The sequence below is a fragment of the Humulus lupulus genome, chromosome 3, assembly GCF_963169125.1.
Source record: "Humulus lupulus chromosome 3, drHumLupu1.1, whole genome shotgun sequence".
NCBI lineage: Eukaryota > Viridiplantae > Streptophyta > Magnoliopsida > Rosales > Cannabaceae > Humulus > Humulus lupulus.
Window position 1 is genome coordinate 39,583,840 of NC_084795.1, and position 22,874 is coordinate 39,606,713.

Genomic DNA, 22,874 nt, shown 5'->3' on the forward strand with positions numbered 1-22,874 from the left:
GCACTAAACTGTTAATCGAGATTTTCGGCAACTTTATTAATAACCAATATTTACTAATAATTATAATGAAAGCAGAAGATTAACACGGGATTTTTACGTGGTTGGGGCATTAACTAGCCTTAGTCCACGAGTCTATATTATTGGAGCTTGAAGAACCTTTTACAATGGAGTTTTTCCTCTATATTTTGACAGAGTTCCTGTCTTTTTTTTTTTTGGTGAATGAGGATCCCTTTTACAGTGTTCTGTAGCTTATATTTATAGGCGTATGGGAACACCGAATCTGTACCGGGTCCGACCCAGGCCCATCGGAGGAATGGATATAGGTGGCCTTTCTAGTGGAGGCCCAATACAAAAGGTACAAAATACATGAAGTCTAAGCCAGCTAAGGCCCAACAAGTTGACCTTAGAACTATGTCTCGCCCGACAAAACGACGCTTTTGGTCTGATCACTTCGAGTCACGAGGCCAATTCAGGAGACAAGACCAGTCAGAGTACTTGGCTGCGCAGTCCTGACACATCGGCGTGCAATCCCGAGGCGGCCTTTTCTGCAGGTAAAAAGTGGGGGACAACGCCCACGTGGAGCGAGGCGGCGTCAGGGTCCTGGACGCCTGGCCCCTTCAACCGGGGGCAAGGTGATCCGGGTCCATTTACCTTTGTCCCGCTTCGTTTACCATAGGCCCGGACCGTATCAGGGTCCGGGATCGGGACGCGTAGGCCGCGGTGATCCGAACGCTCTGTACACAGCCCGGACGATCCCCGCGAAGGACGGACCCGGACCTGGAGGGACATTCTGGACCCCTCCAATGGGCCCAGACATGAATCCCCGGTCCATACCCTTCCCCGTGGGCACTCTCCCTACCAAGAGGCCTTGGGCCGGGCCCGCGTGCTGACCTGGCCCCTGACAGTGGGCCTGGACGAAGGTCCCGAGCCCATGCAGGAAATGGGGATAACATTATGTATTATATATTATTGTTATAATAATATTTTATATTTAAATTTATTTTAATATAGGTATCAAATATTATTAAAATCATAATATTTGAATTTAAATTTATATTAATATAATTATTACATTTCTATTTTTAATTAGTTTTCAAGTTACATTCCTTTATTTAGAATAATCTGTTATAGTTTTTTTATCCTAATTAATTATAACTTTCCTTAAACAAAATTGTAAATATTTTAATCAATCTTTCTGTTTTCTTAATTAATAAAACTAAATTTTATACTATAAAATATTTTTTTTTTTTACCGGACTCTCACCATCCCAATGCAGCTAATATTATTATTATTTGTATTTGTTTATTCTTATTGTATATTATAATATTTTATTGGTTCTATATATGTATATATAAATATTTAATAAAGGGTAGTAATAAAAGTTGATGTTTTGTTTTTATCAAGATTTGGTCTTTCCCTAAAAAAAATATATATTTAATTTTTATTATATACGATGGAGATTTGCAAATAAAAAAAATACATGCAAATTAAATTTATAAAATCGTAAGTTTAAAAGCTCTTTAAATAAAAAAAAAAGGGTTTTACTTTTAGAAAAGTTTAAAAGGTTATTTAAAAAGAGAGCGTGGAGAGGACTGTGGAGAGAAAAAGGGGAATGAAATAGTGTGTAATCAAATATTTTGTATCATATATGGCATGACGGTTTACTAAAACGAAAGCGATGAGTGGGTTTCTTTTCTTTTCAATATAGAAGAAGAAGAAGTAAGCTGCTTTAATCACTTCTTCTTTCTCATCCCTTTTCATCTATCTATACGAATATTATATATATGCACAGTACTTCAAACTACTGACAGTCAAAGTTCTTTAAAGAATCGATTTCATTGCCCATTTTGATTTGATCACATTTTTGTTTACTCCAACTTATATGGGGAATAATGTTTTTGCTGTAAAAAGCAGGGTTTTTCTTTTCTTTCTAAGTTTAAAGTAGCATTTTATTATTATTATTATTTGTCTGAAATTAATCTTTTTGCATTCGTACATTTTAATTAGAACTAGACTTGATTATGGGTATGTTTATTTTTTTTATATAATTTATGATTTTTTTTTCAGGGTATTTGATTGTTCTTTCTCACTCTTGTGTTTTTTATTTCATACAGAAGTGGCTGCTGAAAGAAGATGGAGAGTTGTAGTGTGAAGAATGAAATGGTTGTTGGAAACAGTGACTTGATTGATTTGGTTTTCTCTTGGTCTATCGCAGATGTTATCAATACTGATCTCTATAAAGAACAGGTACACATTATGTCATGCATTTTTGTTTGGGTTAAAAAAATAAATAAAACCATAGCCAACTGATTTATGAGTGGGCAGTAATTCAATATGTAATATGTGATACTGAATACTGTTTTATCTAGAAATCAACAAGAATTGTTTCTTTTCCTTTCTATCAATATGTCTCTGAATATTTGTTAGTAATATTAAAAAAATAATGCAAGTGGAAAAGTTGAAGTTAGTTTGAAACTATATTTCTTTTGAATGACAAATTAAAATGATGAACTAGGTTCTTATAGTCTTCTAAGTTCTCTGTTCATTTGAATTGATAAATGTGTTTTTAAACTTGTGGACAATCTATTATAGAAAATCATTGACTTTTTGTTGACTAGGTGAAGACAATTCCCTATATCTTCTCATCAGCAACAGAATACTTGAACTCATTCATCACCCCTCTTATAGAGGAAACACGTGCTGACCTGCTTACAGGCTTCAAAGAACTGTCTGATGCACCTTATTCTGAAATAAAATCTGTCAAGCGGTCTAAGGATTTTAAACTTCCCAAAGCTTTGCTGTACAAAATTGAACTGCAAAGAGGCGTTGAAAATGAGAATGATATGAATGCATTTGAGCCTGAAGTTGGAGATCTCATTGCCGTTACAAGTGTAAGACCTACATGTGTTGATGATCTTGACCGGCCCGAAAGATCCTATCTCATTGGTCATGTAAGAAGGGTGAAAGAGAGAGATGATCATTTTAAACTTTTAATGCTATCATCAAAGCCTTCCCTGGTTGAAGATCACATGGAAGGAAGTGGGAAGAGGACAATGCTTTTTGCTGTTAAGTTGATCAATATGACTACAAATATTCGTATAATGACTGCCTTAAACTGCGATCAGAAAGCGGTGAATATGAACATCATTCAGAACGTTCTACAAGCTGAATTTAATGTAAGATGTTTTTCATGTCTTGCCTGCATCTCAGTATCATAAATATGTGTACACTAAATGCATGAACTCACATATTAATATTGAATAAAATCACATGTTACAGATTCTTATACTTAAGTTTATTCCAAATCTTTATAGTTAATTTTGTTATTGACACATAAAACAATGTCATATCTAATTCCTGCAGGATGTTGAAAATTGTACCATCTGCCAATCTGATAGAAGTTGCAGTGCTACGAATTCAGATGTAAGGGCCAGAATCCACAAGTCTGATTTGAATGATTCTCAACAAAATGCAATTTTAAGCTGTATTAGAGCTACAGAGTGTTATCATCAAAATACTGTCAAAATGATATGGGGACCTCCGGGGACAGGAAAAACAAAGACAGTTGGTTTTCTTTTAAGTTTGTTGCTTAGGTTGGAATGCAGAACACTCACATGCACTCCAACAAACACTGCAGTTCTGCAGGTGACAAACCAACTCGTAAAATATGTTATGGACTCAGCTAACTATAGGATGTATGGGCTAGGAGATATAGTTTTGGTTGGGAATAGGAAACGAATGAAGATCGATGATCATGATGAACTTTACAGTGTCTTTCTTGATTATCGGGCTGAAATACTTGCCAAGTGTTTTGATCCAAGTTTTGGGTGGAAAGATACTTTACTTGACATAATTAGTTTACTTAAGGAACCTGACAAACAGTACAGAACATACTTGAGAAAGATGAATGGGGAAGATGAAGACCTCAGGAAGAATGATAATACTAATGTCATAAAAGAATATGTGAATTTGGAAAACAAAGATTTTGAAAGAAATACAGAAAAAGATGATAGTGATAAATCTTTTGAGGTCAAAAAAGGCAAGAAGGATATGAAGCATTTCATTCTGCAATTCTTGAAAGAGAACAAGACCAATAAAAGACCTAAGGATCTGCTACATCTACTGAAAGAAAATAAATCAGAGCAAGAAGGACGTAATAGGAATGATGTTCCAGGAAAGAAGAAAGAAAGAGAAGAGAAAAAAGTACGTGATATTCCTTTGACTTTTGGGGAGTTTGTAAAAAAGAGATTTGATTTTGTTGGAGAATGGCTGTACTTTCTTATTGTTAATTTGTACACACACCTGCCAACATCTGTTATTTCATCAGAAGTGGTGAAGAATATGCTTGCAGCTATAAGATATCTAAAGCAATTCCAACAATTTTTGCATGGCGTTGCAGATGAAGATTTAAAGGAAGCCTTCAGTAGAGGCAGTCAATTTACAAACCTCAATGGTGCAAAAGTTAGTAGCATTTTTACTCTAGAATCACTTCCTTCCAAGTTTTCCTTTCCATATACTTGCGATAAAAGGGTGATAAGAGAATACTGTTTGAAAAAGGCATGTCTCATTTTCTGTACTACTTCGGGCTCTGCTAAATTGAACATCATAGATATGAAACCGTTGGAACTATTGGTTATAGATGAAGTTGCTCAGCTTAAAGAATGTGAATCAACTATTCCTTTACAACTCCATGGGTTCCGTCATGCTATACTTGTAGGAGATGAGCAGCAACTACCTGCAATGGTTAAGAGCCAGGTTGTTACTGTGTGTGTTATTTAAAGCCTTCATATCTATTGAATCACTTAATTTAACAATAGTACCATTTTCAGATTTCTGAAGAAGCTGATTTTGGAAGAAGTTTGTTCGAGAGGTTGGCGTACCTGGGACACAAGAAACACCTTCTTAATATTCAGTACAGGATGCATCCTTCGATAAGCCTATTTCCAAACAGAGAGTTCTATAACAATCAGATTTTGAACGGACCAAATGTTAAAGATAGAATCTATAATAGGAGTTTCTTTAAAAGAAAAATGTATGGCTCTTACTCTTTCATAAATGTGTCACATGGAAAGGAGGAGTTCAATGAGAAGCGTAGTCGAAAAAACATAGTAGAGGTTGCTGTAGTCTTGGAGATGGTCGAAAGCCTTCATAAAGGTATGTCTAAGTTATACTAAACTAGTTGAATATTATTTCAGATAAAAAAATTGATGGAGTATTACATTTTAAATAGACATTCTATTTGAGCTGATCTTAGATTATGTGATAGGATTAGGGAGTGATATTTATTTTATCTTCGCTTTTTGTAGAATTTATTTTGACAAAGAAGAAGTTCAGAGTAGGTGTGATAACACCCTACAAGGCACAAGTTCATGCACTTACTGAGAAAATTAGGAAGTATATTATAGATGCTCACAACGGCTTCTTAGTAAGTGTTTGTACAGTTGATGGATTCCAAGGTGGAGAGGATGATATAATAATCATATCTACTGTCAGGTGTAATGGGATTGGCTCATTAAGTTTTCTTTCTAGTCGGCAAAGAGCAAATGTGGCTCTAACTCGTGCAAGGTTAAGACTAGGTTATAATTTCTGCAAAATGTTTGTCATGATTTTGTGTAGTTTTTCATTATTTCCATGATATAATGTTGCAGATATTGCCTTTGGATAGTGGGTAGTGGAGAAACATTACGAAATAGTGGCACTTTTTGGAAAAATCTTGTCATTGATGCAGAAGAACGCGGGTGTTTCCATGATGCTTGGGAGGACAAGAACATGGCACGTGCTATTACGGTTGCCCTGATTGGTCTTAACCAAATCTCAATGTTACTTGGTCTAGATGCAGTTCTGTTTAGGAAAGCAAGATGGAAGGTACGCCTATCCTTTGCATCACTTCAATTAAGTAAATGCATTTCACGTAAATATAATTCATTTAATTTTTCTCTATGCACTAAATTTCTAATTTTTTCAATATATGTTTTTGTGCGGCTATAAAGTTACAGTTTCTGTTGCAAGCGACAGATATCTTGTTTCATATTTGCGTAGCAAGATTTCCCCCTACACTCGCACTCATTTGAAATTATATTTATTAACTAGAAAGGGGCAGGGTTTACAAAAAATCAAGGTGGCAAAGGTTGATTTTGGTTTGTCAGTGTCATTCTTTCTTTTTTCTTTAACAATTTGAGGGTAACTCAAGTGGTTGGGTGGGTGAGTTGTCCCGGTTCGAGCCCCTCTGTAAATGTATCTTGAAAAAAAGAGTCAATCTTGCAGTAATTGGTTGTTGCTATATTTAGTTGTTGGCAATTAATCCACTCAGCAACATAAAAATAAAATAAAAAAACTGGCTTTCTTTCTTTACGTACTGGACAGAAGTACAATGGTCTAGCAGGAGCATTATTTGTTTCTTTTTTTTTTTATAATCGAACTCATTGTGATGCGCTTTCTTACTCTTTAAAAGGTAATGGTTGAACTCTGGTATCCATTTTAATGCAGGTGTGCTTCACTTATGCTTTCTGGAAATCAATGACGAGTGTTAAAAATAATTTGTTCTGCAAGAAAGTGCTTAATCTATTGGAGAACCTTTCAAGTGGCTGGCGTAAAGCAGACATCAGGAGGGACCGTGATGATGAAATTTCCTCCCAATTAGTAGAGTACTACTTGGTTAACATGGAATTATATCTTGTTTGGACTGTAGATATTCTGCAAGAAGACTCGCACTGCATTCAGATTTTACAGGTTTGGGATATTTTGCCACTATCCAAAATACCAGAACTGTCAAAGCAGATAGTTTTTTTACACAGAAGTTATTCAGTGGATAAGTTGAGTCGCTGCAAGTACGAATGCTACGAGGGGTACACACTTTTAATTATACTTCATTCTCTGCTACATTTTCCTTTATCAGCATGTGTACTGTTTCACTAGTAGGGTGGTAATAGTTTTTATTACACATTTTTTTGGTTTCTTTGTGTTCTGATTTTCTTCCAGTGTGCTTTCTTCCGTAACAAAAACGATATCTCATTCATCTAATTGAGTTTCTACAGGGATTTGCTTGTTCCAATGACATGGCCAGTAAAATCCAGTTGTGCTGAAACCAATCCTGGGAAGCTACTACCAAAATCAATGCCTTTGTTTCTAAAGGACGAGTCAGAAACATCATCAGTTAATAAAAGGTTAGCAGTGCCATATATTGACTAAAACTGAGATAAAGGAGAATGCTGCTAGTGTTTTCTTCGGCAATAAATATTTATTAACTTTCCTCAAGAGTCAGTTAAAGTGGTTAGACATGTGGTGCTCTCACTGATCAAATTTTGAGAATATCTTGGTAATAACTTAACGCTTCTTGCTTTCCAAATGTTAAGGTTAGCAAAGTGTGGGTTGGATATTTATTGACATTTTTATTTTCAATAAAATATATGCTTTCAATATCTCTACAGGAATTTGGTTGCTCTAGTGAGACAGGAAGTGGACTCAAGCTGTGGTGAAGCTGATCCTGGGCAATTATCATCACAATTTGTTGCTTCATTCAGTTCAAAGCATGATCAGAAAACACCATTACCGACTAACACGTTAGTGCCAAAGCTGCATAATGAGTTCAAATTTATACAAATGCGAGCACAACACATTTTGCTTCAGCTTTAATCATCTTTTTTTCATTCTCTCAGGGATATGGTTGTTCCATTGAAATGCTCAGTAGGCTCAAGTTGCAATGAAGATGATCCTATGGAGTTAGAACCAGAAATATTAGAAAGAGTTGACAGGTCAGTTCTGCCATCTATTTTTTCAGCACTAGGGTTAAATTTTTTCTGCAGTACCTACCATGACTTCTAAAGTTAATGTAGAGTTTAATGCAGAATTTCTTTAGCATTAACTACCATCTAATTAAATTTTCCAGAAATTTTGTTGTTCCAAAGTCATGGCCAGTGGACAGCAGCTGCAATGGAGCTGATCCCATTGAGTCATTGTCAAAATTAATGGCTTTACTCAGTCTGAGAGATGATCTTTCCTGCTGTGAAATGACTTTGAATTGAGGAAGACAGCAAGCATTCTGTTCCCTTCTGAATTAACCCAACATTTAACTGAAAAATATAGTTTTAGGTAAGCAAATTGAATTATCCACTATACATTGCAGTTTTGTATAGATGATTACTGTTGCTCTATGAACAAAGCAAAGTATATATGAAATTTGCGCAGAGTTATCGGTAGTTATTAGAGACTTCTTCCTTCCTTTCTTTTTTTTCCTGTCAGAGTTAAATATATTCCATATATATTAAAAAAAATCATAAATAAATAAATATATTCCATATATATTATTAAATTTTGACAAAGAAATTGTATGTGTAAAAATTGAAAAAAAAAATGTCATCTTAGAAAAATCTCCTTTTCCTAGATTTTTGAGCTCCATTACATTATAATATATTTTAACAGGGCTCCTACAGTAGAACCTATATTTTACCCTATTGGTAGAAATTTTTTATTTTTAGCTCTAACTCAAATTTTTGATAAAACAGTGTACCTTGTAATTGCAGAGGATCTCTTAGAAGCTTTTCTAAAAATTCTAGCTAAACTAGGGTGTGAGATCAAGATTTTAACAATTTGTTTCACTCGTGTATGTTTCACTTTTTATATGTGAGGGAAGCATGTTGTTTGAATTATTCTTTCCGCACTCTAAATTATCTGAAAAAATTTGAAAACTTATGAAATGTTTTCTACAATTACAATATACACCATCATATAAAAAATTGAGATTGCAACTTATTATTGTATTGAAAACAGAAAAATTCCTACCAGTATGTCCAAAACAAGATTCCCACCGTAGATTTCTTCTAATTATTTCATAAATAATGGTATTTTCTAGGTTAATTTTTTTTTTTTTTTTTTGTATGAAACAGAGAATTCACATTAAATATAATAATTAAAAGGGAATATATTAGGGAAATTTCACTTTTTATCTCTAATAATACCTAATATTACCAAAAAATCCCAACATTAATAATATTTTCAAATTAATGCTAAACTTTCCTCCCATACCCAAAATACCCCTCCCATTATATCAAAAATTCACAAAACCTTCTCTTCCACTCTCCTCCCTCTCTCTCTCTAATTCTCACGAAATCTCCATAAAACCTACAGTTTTGTATAATTTTCTTGTCAAAATCATTGTTAGTTATCTCCATTGTTTCTGTGAAGTCGTTAATATCAAAGGCAACATCTATTTTGAGAGTTTTTGGAGGAGAAAAACCATGGGTAATGAGATTTTACATTTTGTGTTGGGTATTATTTGTTTACATTTTTTTTGGCTATTTTGAACAGATCTGAGCCTATATTGGTGTATTTTTCGGGATTTTTTGAGAGATTCCGCGATCTGTGTTTTTCTGGGTTTTCTGCAATTTTTTTGCTCGATAGAAGCTCGATAACGGTTCGATAACGGTTCGATGGTATGTAGAAGAAGGTCTTTGTAAGAGCTCGATGTAGCTCGATGTTAGCTCGATAGTAGCTCGATAGGTTCGGTTTAGTGCTCGATGGAAACTCGATAAGGGTTCGATAAGGGTTCGAATGGATCTATAATATTTGAGCTCGATAGTAGCTCGATATGAGCTCGATAGGGTTCGATTGAGGGTTTGGTTGTGTTTTATGGTCGGTTTTGAGAAATGATAGCTCGATGCTAACTCGATAATAGCTCGATAGGGGTTCGATGGAGGGTTTGGTTAGGTTTATGTTCTGTTTTGAGAAATGGTAGCTCGATGATAACTCGATAATAGCTCGATAGGGGTTCGATGGAGGGTTTGGTTAGGTTTGTGTTCTGTTTTGAGAAATGGTAGCTCGATTCCAACTCGATAATAGCTCGATAAAGCTCGATAATGTTATTTTTTATTGCATTTCTGGAAAAATGACAGTTTTCCTGACAATGTTAATGTTTTTTTTTCCAACACAGGCTCTATTGTCTACATTTTTGTATCCTACAATGGTGTTTGGGAATTGCAAGGGAATAAGTGGATTTTCAAGGACCCTCAATGCACGGTGATACCGATGGAGGATACTGTAACGTACTTGCAACTTCTTGACATATTGCACAAGGAACTTAAAGTTGATAAACAGATGTATGAGTTGAAATTGGAGGTTCCTTACACTTGCGGCGACCAACCGTTTACACCCGTTCATGTTGAAAGTGATCTTGGTGTCCGTGCATTCATAGGAGTAACATCTAAAGAAAGGTTGGCCTTGTGTGTCACTCCTGTTAAAAAGATTGTCATTGCAGACCCATATTCCACTCCCGGACCTGAGGGAGCAGCCAATACTTTAGGATTTCCTATTGGTGACCTGAGGGACAACCAGTATGAGTACAACCCCTATGTGAATGACGATCCGGTAGCCGAACACAATGAGGAATTAGGAGACAATTCGGTGGATGATGATCTATTAGCTGAACATTTGCAAGTAGAAGAAGCACAAGAACAACCAATACGTCATATTGCACGGACGAACCCACCAAGTCAAGGACGCCGAACACCTGGCACCAGCTCTAGTCGTCATGGTGGAACAGAATATAACTATACAGGGAACATTTCAATATGTTCAACAGAAGATCACAGAAAATGGAGTGCTCCCATGTTTACAAAAGAAGATATCATAGCTTGTAGTCGTTCTGAATCACCCTCATCCGGTATAGCGTTGGGGGAATTACATCTTGGGAAGAAATTTGAGAACAAGATGGAATTGAAAACCAAAGCGGCTCTCTTTGCAATGAAGAATAATTTTGAGTTTATGGTTAAGAAGTCTGGTACTGATGTGTTGTATATCACCTGCAAGGATCCTGATTGTGGTTGGAGAATAAGAGGGAAAAAAGTAGCGCGATCAGAGATGTTTGAGATCACTGTTTATAATAGTGTACATACTTGCTCACTAGAATTGCGACAAAAAGACCACCGTCAAGCAGCACCTTCTGTCATTGGGCACCTTATCAAGAACAAATATGCTACTGATGGCACTAGCTATCCACCAAACAGCATAAAGGAGGATATGAAGAATAACCTACTTTAACATCCCTATCGAACTACTATCGAGCTCACATCGAGCCAGTCTGAAACAGTAAAAATAACCTACTTTAACATCCCTATCGAACTACCTATCGAGCTCACATCGAGCCATCATGAAATAGTAAAGACAACCTATTTTAACATCCCTATCGAGCTCCATCGAGCCACTTTGTTAAGGGAATTTTCACTATCGAACTCATATCGAACTCACATCGAGCTTTTAACATCCCTATCGAACTACTATCGAACTAATATCGAGCTCACATCGAGCCACTCTAAAACAGTAAAAAAACAATCTATTTTAACATCCCTATCGAACTACCTATCGAGCTCCATCGAGCTCACATCGAGCCACTCTGAAACAGTAAAGAACAACCCCTATTTTAACATCCATGTCGAACTACTATCGAACTTCTATCGAGCTCACATCGAGTCAGTAAAAATAAAACATGTAAAATTGAAAACAGTCCATAATTAGGTATAAATTGCTTACCCCATCATTGAGCCCCGACTGGGGTGTCTTCAACGTCAGAAACCATGCTGGACCGTGACTCCCAGTCTTTACATCCCGCGGGGTCTTGTTGGGCATGTCTCCAAGAAGCCACTTGCACATTGTCCTATACTGTTTGGGATCTGGCTTCTTGAGAGGGTCCAGCACATGTGTAGCCTCGTCTGCTGGTGCAGCTGCAGCAGTGCGAGGTCTTTTCCTCGTGGGATCCGTATAGTCCTCAAAACAATCTGGCTTGCGTCTTTGGCATCTAGCCCTCTGAAACTGAACCCCAGCAACATCCTCAGGGTTGACAATAACGACTCCCGGAGTCTCAGCATCTGCTGTCACAATGATGGTAGGGGGCGTCGTTGGATCATCAACATAGTCTAGCGGAATATCCAATGACTCTGACTCTGAATCTTCATTGGACCCCCTCGGTTTCTCCTTAACAAATGTCAGGATCTGACTGAGTACGTCCAAGATCACTGACTGGTTCTTCAAGAGGGTCTCCTGTCGACCCTCGACTCTGTCCAACCGCTCAATCAAGTCGGCCAGCTCAGGGGCTGAGGTTGAGGCTGGTGGTGGGGTTGGTGTTGGGGCTGACACTGAGGCTGGGGCTGATGTTGGGGCACAGGTTGATGCTGGGGCTGAGGCTGGGGCTGATGTTGGGGCACAGGTTGAGGCTGGGGCTGAGGCTGGGGGAATAGGAGGGGTGGGACCTGCAACCTCCTCCCCCGGGGCAGCATCAACAAATATCTTGGCTGCCTCGGCAGCCTGAGAAACTTTCTCTGCCATTTTCTCAAAAGTCGCATCCTCCTCCTCATCAGTCTCCGAGGGATCCTGGCCAAGCCCAGGATAAAGGGGAAGATCTCCCTCAGTCAAAGACAAGTAATAGTCTTTTTCTGCTGGCCGAGGCTTCAACATCGGAAGAACAATTAACTGCAAACAACATAAAACATTTGGTTAACTCAAATAATGATAAAAGATAAGCATATAGATAAAAAAAAACAACATAACTTACATTCTTCTTCAATAATATCGGTGCGATGACGGACTTGGTGAAATCCTTGTTCCTCCGATGCGACCAGCTAAGCATCCTCGGGAACATGTTTCCCGAGCTCACAACAAGCTCCACCGCAAGCTGTTGGATAGCCTCATATGCCCAGTACTGTAAGGCGGGGGCATAACCATACATACTGTATTTGGACTCTTGCTGCACCTTGGCATCCTTCTTGGCATCATAGTTGGCCTTTTGCTTCACCATGTCCTTCTTACAAGAATGCAATAGCCTCCTATAAGAGTACTTCCCCCATGGATAGCTGAAGAAGTACTCTACATTCTCAACAATTTTTAGAATATCTCGCCAAATGTGCAGTTTGCCCTCAATGGCATTCAGAACCCCCTCAACAAACAGACATAGACCAAGCTTGTACACATCTTCCACAACCGTACAAGTCTTGAAAGCATGGTCCACCTGTGACAGCTTTACTTTCTCAGCATCGTTGAAATACTCCTTTATCAACCGATCGCTAAGATTACGCCCTTCCAACTCTTCTGGTGACGGGAAGGCACTGAAATCCAACCCCGTCACCAGGGCAAACTCTCCCATGCCGAATCTACAAGACTTTGACCCCAAGAAAAAATGCACCTCATCTTCGTTGTTGCTGGCGATTTTCCTCAGCAACAGTTGATGCACCAAGACTCCGGAGAAATTAAACTCCGAAGCCAAAAAGAATTGCTTAAAAGGGGATTCCTTAGCCCTTTCAAGCAGCCCGAGCTCCAAAAACCTGGTCTTGATGTGATTTAAAGTACTACTACCCCGATATGTCACTCGACCAGGAAAGTGATCACTGAACGGAACAAGCAACTTAGGCATCTGTAACAACACATGAAAAAAAATTTGTAAGAAAACAGAATAAAAAAAATTTCAAAAAAACACTAAAATAAGTTGTCATCGAGCTCTATCGATCTCTATCGAGCTATCATCGAGCTGCAACATACCCTATCGAGCACTATCGAAAAACTATCGAGTTCCATCGAGAAATATCAACAACCTAAATTTATCGAGCCTATCGAGCCAGCATCGAGCCTATCGAGCTAAGAAAAATCTGTCTGTCTAGATAAATAACCATCGAGCTACAGTCTAGTCTCATATCGAACCATTATCGAACCTATCGAGCTAGGAAAAATCTGTCTGTCTAGATAAATAACCATCGAGCTACAGTCTAGTCTCATATCGAACCATTATCGAACCTATCGAGCCCTTGTAATATAATACAACATATCCTACCGAGCTCTTATCGAGCTCCTATCGAGCTCATGTCGAGCTCCATGTCGAGCTCATATCGAGCCATAATCGATCCATCATCGAACTGTTCAAACTACCTTATCGAGCCTACTATCGAACCATAATCGAACCTATCGAGCCACTGGTTCAAACCCAGAAAAAATTTCCCACAAAATCGGACAACCCATTCCACAAATCACAGATTCAACAACGATATAAAGCAAATATGGACTTGGGTTCAAGATTTTACCTTAGTTTTTTAAACTTTGAAGGAAATATGCTCCGTGGGTCTCGGGTTTGACAGAAAAATGGGAGTTTGCAGTGGGCTCGAGATCGCCGGAGAAATGGGAGAAGGTGGGGGCTCGACGGAGAAGGTGGGAGCTCGACGGAGATGCGGGCTCAACGGCTCGACGGAGATGGCGGCTCGACGGAGGTGGGGGTTCGATGGTTTTTGGGGGATTTTTGTGAGACTGAAAGAGAGAGAAACCGAGACTGAGAGAGAGAAGGCTGAGATTGAATGGGAAGGGTATTTTCGGTAGGAGGGAAAAGCTTAGCATTAATTTGAAAATATTATTAATGTTGGGATTTTTTGGTAATATTAGGTATTATTAGAGATAAAAAGTGAAATTTCCCATATATTATTTGAAAATTTACAGGTGGCAACATTTTTTCTAACTTAATTACAAAAATTCTATTGCTTATTTAATTTATGTTTTTACCATTTTTATTAAATAATATAATGTTTTAAAAGAAAAAAAGATATTGCTACTACTTTCTCTTATGTCACATCTCTCTCCCTCTTTGCGATACCTACTCTTTTTTTTTACAGCTTTATCTCTTTTCTCTCTTCTCCTTAACTTCAAAAATCTTTTCCGACCATATTATTAGTCAGTTGAGCTCAAGAGTGGTATAGTCAGTTGAGCTCAAGAGTGGTACAATCGCAGCCTACTCTTCAATGTGATCATTTTGATATGTGAGAAACATATGTTTTGTCATTGTCGCCGGAGAAGATGACCAGAATAATAAGTAACATTTTGTTTCTTTTTTATATTTTGTTAACAAAAAAGTAACTAAATTTTAAACTTAAACAAAATTTAATATACCAAAATTTGTATTCATATTTTACATTGGGTAAATAGCATTTGAGGTCTCCAAACTTTACTAAGTGTATCACTTAGGTCCCCAATCTTTTTTTTTTGTAGCATTTAGATCTCCAACCATTTCTTTTTGGCTCGCATAAGTCCCCAATGTCATATTTTATAAATAAATCCTAAAAGTTAAGAGTAAAATGAGATTTTAACAAAATTAATATGGACAATTCTTCCGTCCCTCAATTCGGTTTGAAGGATTTAGTCCCTCGATGATTTTGAGTTGTTGGATGAGTTATTTTCCCAACAACTCACAACCATTTTAGCTCTACCATTTATTTTGTCATATGTTTTGTTTGTTCTTTGGTTCTTTGTACATTTTCCAGTAAATAGTGATGACCATCATAACAATAATTTTTTTGAGTTTGTATGGGAAATCTGTTAAAATGAATAACGAATTTATAGTATACAAAACTTTCATTATCCTCCCCTTTGCTTTTGAAATCATGTAAGGTATTAATCAATATTTAATACTAACTATTATAATCAAGAATTAATAAATATTAATACTAAAAACTGAAAGTTATCAATTTAATGTTGGGAGTAATGTTATGAAAATAGATTCATTAGTGTATTAGTTTCAAGGAGTGAGGTTCTTAATTATTTTCTTTAAGCCACCTTTACAGCCACTTCAGATTTTAATTTTGTAGTAATTAATAGACTAAAGTATTTTTAAAATGGATAAATTGTCTAAATTGCTCCAAAAAAATAATTAATTCCCTAAATAATGTTAATTTCTTTGTCTCTTTGGTTTGGTGGGATCTATTACCCACAATTAAATTTTCTGTAACTAATTATATTTTTATATTTTTTTACTAATTAATTTTAAAATTATTAAATTATATGCATATATAAACATTAAGAGTAATATTAGTTTAAAGAATTTTAAATTTGTAGTTATTCAATTTTACAAATATATAAAAAAAAAAAAAGCAAACTTAATGTTTGTTGTTTTAAATCAAACTCATCTCAAACATTATAAACTAAAACAATATACAAAGATTTTGATCACAAAAAAATTCTTAATTAAAGAAAACAAAATTGATTAATGCTAAACATTGTACAATCTATAAAAGTTTTGTTTTCTTTTAAAAAAAGAACTAACTAATTTTAGTTTAGAATATATTAGAAAAAATAATTAATGCTAAACATTTTACTATCTATAGGTTTTTTTTTTAAAAAAAAAAAAAAGAAAAAGAAAACACCACTTAAAAATATTAGAACAAATAATTCATATAACTCATTCTTCCATATAATAAATGTTCGGCTAAAATACTCAATATTTTTAAAATATTTTCAAGCGTAATTGGGAATGTTCTACTGCCACCAATAAAAAACATACGTACAATTGACACATCTCAGTTGGTTGACCCCATCTTCCATGCAAACAATGGCGAAATAATAAACCTATGTTACAATACATTTAAACTAAACTTACAAAAGTATAGTAGGAATGATTCATCAATTAAGCATCTTCTAAATATTGTCACATTAATTTTTTTCTCCTTAAAATACACAAAAAAAATCAACACAAAAAGGGCAAATTGTTATTATTTGTGGTAGAAAAACACAACAAAGATTAAACAACTAATGACTCATAATCAAGAAACCGTATAATTATTATATCATCATACTTAATTAGACTACATATAGTAGTATTACTATTTTTGTACTCTTACATTGTACTTTAATTGTGTTACAAAACACATCATTAAAGCAATACTTATCGAAAGGCAGAGTCTTACATACCTAATACCATATAATGACCAAAATTCATACAAAATTAACTATACAACCCTAAGCTACCTAATCAATGCAAATTCATTCATCCAAGCATTAAACACAAATTTCAAACCTTTCCTAACACAATTCACACAAAAAAAGATTAGTTCGAGTTTTTTTACTTTCTGCTATAACAATATTACTTACCACTTACTTAAAAATTACTTAACCAATGCAAAATGTTACTTACCCAATATCATAAATAAGTTCAAAATCAATACAAAATTTACCATATTATCCTCAACTATACATTTTTTAGACATCAAATTACCCTATTGTCATTTTCACAGCCACATCAATAGTACTATTTCCTATCGGTTTATATAATCGGTTCAAGAGGTTAAAACTATAAAAAAATAAAAACACCAAAGTTGCTGACAACATGACACTTGGAAAATTTAATGGGCCCCACATGTTGGACTAAGTATTGTGAGACACTAAAGAATTCACCATTAACTATAAAATAACACTTTTTTTGTTCTCATTTTACACCGTGTTAATTAATCAATTATTTCTAAATATATTATTTTGGTAAATTAACCTAAATATCATCATCAAATACTAAGAAATACGGAAAAAAAATCTATTGTTTCTTGAACATATTTAATATATCACTTATGTATTAATTAGTTTATTATTGTTAATGAAACAAATATACATAGTATTTTAAATTTTAGAAGCATGAAAATTGAATATTTTGATTTTACTAATGATTTTAATTCTAGTTATATATATATATTTAATTTTAAATTATTTATGATTTTTCTATTTTTGAAAAGATTATTATTATTTTCTTAATAGCATCAAATTTATTTCAATTTTTAAATAATAAATTTTAAAGGTGCGAAAAAAAGTAAAATGATTTACTACGTAATTTTTCACTTCAAATTTTTAGAATGTGTGTGAATTTTTTTTTAATAATTTATGAGGAGTTTAAATAGAAAGATGTGTAGTGAGAAAAAATCGCTTATAGATAAAAGCACCCTATTAAATTTCTAGCTTCTAGCTTCTAAAGTTTAAAGTATGTAATTTTTTTATTAAAAATAATAAATTAATTGATATATAAGCGATATATTAAATATTTTATAGGTATAATAGAATTTTTTTTATTTGTTATTATTTAATGAAAATATTTATGTCAATTTACAAAAATAATATTGTTGACTGTCTTTTTCGCTATTAACCTTAAGAAGAGAGATTAAAGAAATAAGCAATAAGAACACAAGGATTTTTACGTGGTTCAGGTTATAGAAGAACCCTTGTCCACGAGTCTCTGGTATTAATAGGATTGGAAGCTTGTGATGGCAAGCTCCAATGGTATATTCTTAGGCAGTGTTTAGATTACTCTGAGTACAAGGTGTTTTCTCTCTAAAAAACCAAACCATTTACACTGAGACTCCCAGTCCTATTTATAGAGGCTGGGGTCATTAATACTAATCATCAGTAATTAATACACATTCTTCCCATTATTGGGGGATTAATACCAATTCAATGCATTGGGCTGCATTGAATAGAGACCACGACTCAAGCGAGATCTGTGGGGCCCACTGCAGAAAAGCACCAACTTTATGGGGAACATGCCCCAGGTACTATCAGGGCGTGTTGTAAGTACCTTCATGTCAGACGACGCAGTGGGAGTGCGAATTTTTGAGTCGTACACTCGACAACACTGTTGACGGGTCGCACATAAAGGTTGTCAAATGATCCTCTGGCTTTGAAAACCCACATTTGCTGACACATTGCGCTTTATCTTAGGCCCGAGAACCAGAACCTCGGACCTGTGAGAAGACTGGGGGACAAGAGCCCTCGCCTTAACTGTCCGAGCTGGAGAACCTCTAACTCCAAGGACAAACCTCGGAGAGTAACCTACCAAGGCACCCACGACCCACTGTCAGAGGCAAGGTCTCACCTAGGAGGACCCTCGCTCCGACTAGAGGCCATGGGCAGTAACATCCCCCGATGATGTCTATGAACGTCCGAGCCAGCCACCGGGGGTTGCCATGTGTCAGAGGTGAAAACACAAACAACATTTGCCCCCCCAAGTCTCTACTCGTCCTCGGACAGTGGAGACTTAATTTAAGGGTGATTTGAAAAAATGGAGGGAAAAAACATTTGGGCTTTCCTCTGACATCACTGTGAAAAGCAAACCCATGTGTCAACTCCCCATTGCTGGGCTCATCTGTCTGTGCATTTAATTAGGGGTCAACTCCGAGATCCCAAACATCCACTTTGCACCTGAGGCACCTTTTCCCAAAGAAAACGATGATTGCGATCCACGTCTTTTGAACCCTTACTGTTGGATTACCCTCATGATCTCACCAGGGCAAGCCATTCGATGGTCGTGGGGAAGTTGCTTCCCTTGTAAGTTTTACTGGGTATAAAAGCCCAGGAAAACCATCTTCAGCCTCACACGGTAACAATACGAAAATCAGAAAAATCCTCTCCCAGAACCTTCTCTCCTCTCTCGCCTGCCCCTCATCTTCAATCCTTTTTTCCAGGAGCTCTAGAGGACTGGCGTGAATCGTCGTACTTCTGGGCAGACAACAAACAATACTTCAAGGTTAGGACTCGCCTCAGCACCTACCTTCGTTTCATCTCGGATAAGTACCTTTGACCCACCTTTCTGTTTTTGTGTGTGCTTGAGTTTTTTTTTTAATATATGTTTAGGAATACCAATGGTATGGGATTTTAGAGTCTGTTTCTAGTTTTCACTAGTCATTTTAGGCACATTTTGATGTTAGGGATGTTCAAAATGGCCCTCAAATGTCTTTACGTCAACTTTACGTTTCTGAGCCTGTGACTAGAATATGGGGAATTTGTAACGACCCGAATTTTCTTAACTAGACCCACCGAACACGACTATAACTATCCGGGGTCAACTGGACCCTTACGGTCAACTTTGGTAAAAATCGGGTGTTAAAAACTAAATAAACTTTAAAGTAAACTTTAGAAAATTTTACATTGGAGTACTTTGAAATAAAATAGTATTTGGATGGGATCCCATAGTTTTAAAAACAAAATGTAGTTAAACGTAGCTTAAGAAATAGTCTGTAGCCATAGGGCTTTCTTTAAATAAAACTAGTAAACATGAAATTGATAAAACTGTTACTGGACTCAGCGAAAAACTTAAGAGAACCCTGACAACCCTGCAGGTCGGTTGTTTCACGGTATGCATACTTCAGACATAATCCCCTCCAGCTCATTGCACTGCTCCTTAAGCTTTTGCCCTTACCTACACACATAGAGTAACTGATGAGCTATAACACTCAGTAAGGAAGCTAGCTACAACTCATGATTCTACTATCCAAAACAAACTTTGCATAACAGAAATGCATATCTAGAAACTGTAAACTGAGCAACACGTCTAACATATTCACATAAGTCATAGTATTGCGTAACATACTAAAAACATATAACTGAGCCATCGTGTTATTTATGGGGTCTTAATCCCCGTGTGGCCTCCACGGCCCAGAGAATACTCACCTCCCGTACCAAAGGGGTACACTCCGCTAAAACATGATGACTTTACTAACTTGGCGGATAACCCCACTGTACGACTGCATGGGATCCACCCTCACAAGGTTTCCCTTGTAACTGAGCAATCAAGTTATCTGTGGGGTCATGATCCCCGTGTGGCCTCCGCGGCCCAGAGAATACTCACCTCCCGTGCCAAAGGGGTATACTCTGCTAAAACCCGATGACTTTACTGACTTGACGGCTAACCCTACTATACGGCTGCATGGGATCCACCCTCACAAGGTTTCCCTTGACAGTCACAAATATTGCACATTTGCATTCATGATATCTTTACTGAACTAAGTACATTCAAACCCCACAGATGGGTACTATTATGCACATCCATCCATAAAATCACACATATATAACAACTAGAACTTAACTGGTAGCATACAACATGCAATTAATTCGCTAAGATCACAACAAGCTAAGTTACTCTTGTCCTTAGCTTTCGTGAATTATGTCCTTATGAGTATTTCTGATCGCGTTTAGACCTTATAATCATATTGGGACAATTATAGCTTAGTTTATGCTTACTAAGATTTTAAATATATATAAGGGAATTTAAAATAAAAAACAGAAATTCCCGACCCTAGCCCAAACCCGAGCCCTTGGGGTAAAATGACCATAATACCCCTCTCAAAATCTCGAACTCAACTTTGAAAATTATTATTATTTCCAATAATAATTCTATCCTGGACCATGTCCGAAATTTCAAGTCAAAACTCCAATTATTTCTTAAAATTTTATTTTCCGATGCTCGAGTCCAATTCTCGAGCCCCAAGCCCACTTCTTGATCTTAAGACTTAAAAGTTGTAATATTGTACTCCCTAAAATATTTTCTAAGTCCTTGAAAATATTTCATAGGTTCTATGCCACCAAATCTAATCTTTGGAACTAAATCCCCGAGCCTAGAATTTTCTTGAAGCTTAAGTAACAATTTCTTAGCCTTGCTCATAAATTATTAAACTTTGGTATTGCTTAGATAAATTTTCTAACTCCGACCCTCAAAAATCAGGTCTTAGATTTTGGGATAACTAATCCCGAGCCCTGCGACGAAATTCTAAATTTTTGGGACCAACGACCATTTTTGGTCACTTTGGTTACAAATCTGTAACCATTTGTAACCAGTTGACATATGCACTCACATGCACGTGACCACCCTCATTGTTTTCTTCCATATACACATTCAGCCATGGCCACCCGAACCAAGGTTTCTCACCATGGCAGCCACGACCTCACTCCCTAGACCACCATGCTCATCACTTCGACCACCACTAGCACCACCATCACCACCACCACCGGCCTCCACACGTGACCACTCAAAGTGGCACCTTCATGCACGGCCAGCCACCATCTTCAATCTTAAACCACCACCAAACCCTCTCAAATCTTAAGACCACATATATTAAACTATCCCCAACACCTTAATGAGTGTTTCTAATCCCAAAACACTGATTAAGACCATACATAACAGTCCAAAAATTCATCACCATCCTAAGAAACAAAAATAAAAAATTGGAAACGTAAAACTACGAAGGAAATCTATGAATATATACCTCTCACTGTGGTCGGTTCTTGGTGTTTTCTGTTAGAATTATTGTTATGGACAAATATAATCATAGACATTATTCCATAATCACAATCATTAACTAAAGTGCCTACTAATTACCAATAACCATAATGGGATGATTTACACTTACTAATTGCATTAGAGGCACATGGTGGCACTCTAATGACTATGTGTTGGCCCATTAAACTATAGTTCACCACTTCATAATATAATGAGCCCCAATTAGCCCACTAATACCTCTTAAGGTATGAGAGCATAATATATATGTTGCATGGGTGAAAGTTAAGGGTAGTGTGGTATTGTGGTAAGGGTTTGCTATCCATTAGTTTCCTCTTGCATTTTGCACTTGATTTTGTAGGTGGATTGGAAGATTTCAAAGGGAGGAAATGGCTCTAGAAGGGATTGGCAATGTAGGAGGTGTGTTCTCACATTCGCAATCAATGCTCTAAATAAAATGTGATCTTGGTTGGGTGAATGAGTATTGAATGTTGTTATTGAATCTTATTTATGGATTTAATGCTCATAATGTTGTTTACTATCTATCAATTGATATCAGAGCTAGGTTCATTTGATTTTAGGGCTTGATATTTTGATATATACCCTATTTTTCAAAATCTGATTTTTTCACAAGAAATTTCGAAATCATGCTATGTTAATGGGGAAATCGGGTTTGATAATGAGTATTGAGTTTTAGCTATTTTTTTAGGCAAAAATTTCATGCATTGCTGTTGTGAAACCGAGCTTTTCATGGAGCTCAAAAATGGTGGAAACCCATTTTCGGTTTTCATGTTGTTTTGACATTTTTGTTGGGAAATGAGGAGAATGGATATGCTAGGGTGGTCGACGACATTGAGAGAAAGAAAACCCAAGTCACGGTGGCCAAAACGGTGGCCGGAACTACTGGTTTTAGTCGAGTCGGACCCACGGACTAAACCGGGTCGAGGCGACCCGCTTGCTGAAAAAATAAGGTCAGGGACAGCAAAAACGACATGTCGTTTTGTCTCTGTCAGACAAAAACGACGTGTCGTTTCTTTGGATAATGGGCTGCCGT

At 36.4% G+C, this 22,874-nt stretch overlaps 1 protein-coding gene across 1 annotated transcript; it reads left to right on the forward strand.

The window, feature by feature from the left end:
• Positions 1–1,584: 1,584 nt before the first annotated feature.
• Positions 1,585–8,298, forward strand: LOC133822555 (uncharacterized). The gene is made up of 12 exons (XM_062254927.1): positions 1,585–1,719; positions 2,115–2,247; positions 2,619–3,176; positions 3,364–4,755; positions 4,830–5,154; positions 5,307–5,565; positions 5,649–5,865; positions 6,487–6,845; positions 7,035–7,163; positions 7,428–7,559; positions 7,656–7,751; positions 7,886–8,298. The coding sequence occupies exons 2-12, from the start codon at positions 2,134–2,136 to the stop codon at positions 8,019–8,021; spliced, it is 3,717 nt and encodes a 1,238-aa protein (XP_062110911.1). The 5' UTR covers positions 1,585–1,719; positions 2,115–2,133; the 3' UTR covers positions 8,022–8,298.
• Positions 8,299–22,874: the final 14,576 nt, after the last annotated feature.

What these genes read in the sequence shown, in the direction of transcription:
- LOC133822555 (XM_062254927.1), top strand. Translation starts at nt 2,134, where the DNA reads ATGGAGAGTTGTAGTGTGAAGAATGAAATGGTTGTTGGAAACAGTGAC. An exon ending in CTGATCTCTATAAAGAACAG is followed by an intron (nt 2,248 to 2,618) that starts GTACACATTATG and finishes TTTGTTGACTAG; the next exon opens with GTGAAGACAATTCCCTATAT. An exon ending in ATATTAGAAAGAGTTGACAG is followed by an intron (nt 7,752 to 7,885) that starts GTCAGTTCTGCC and finishes TAAATTTTCCAG; the next exon opens with AAATTTTGTTGTTCCAAAGT.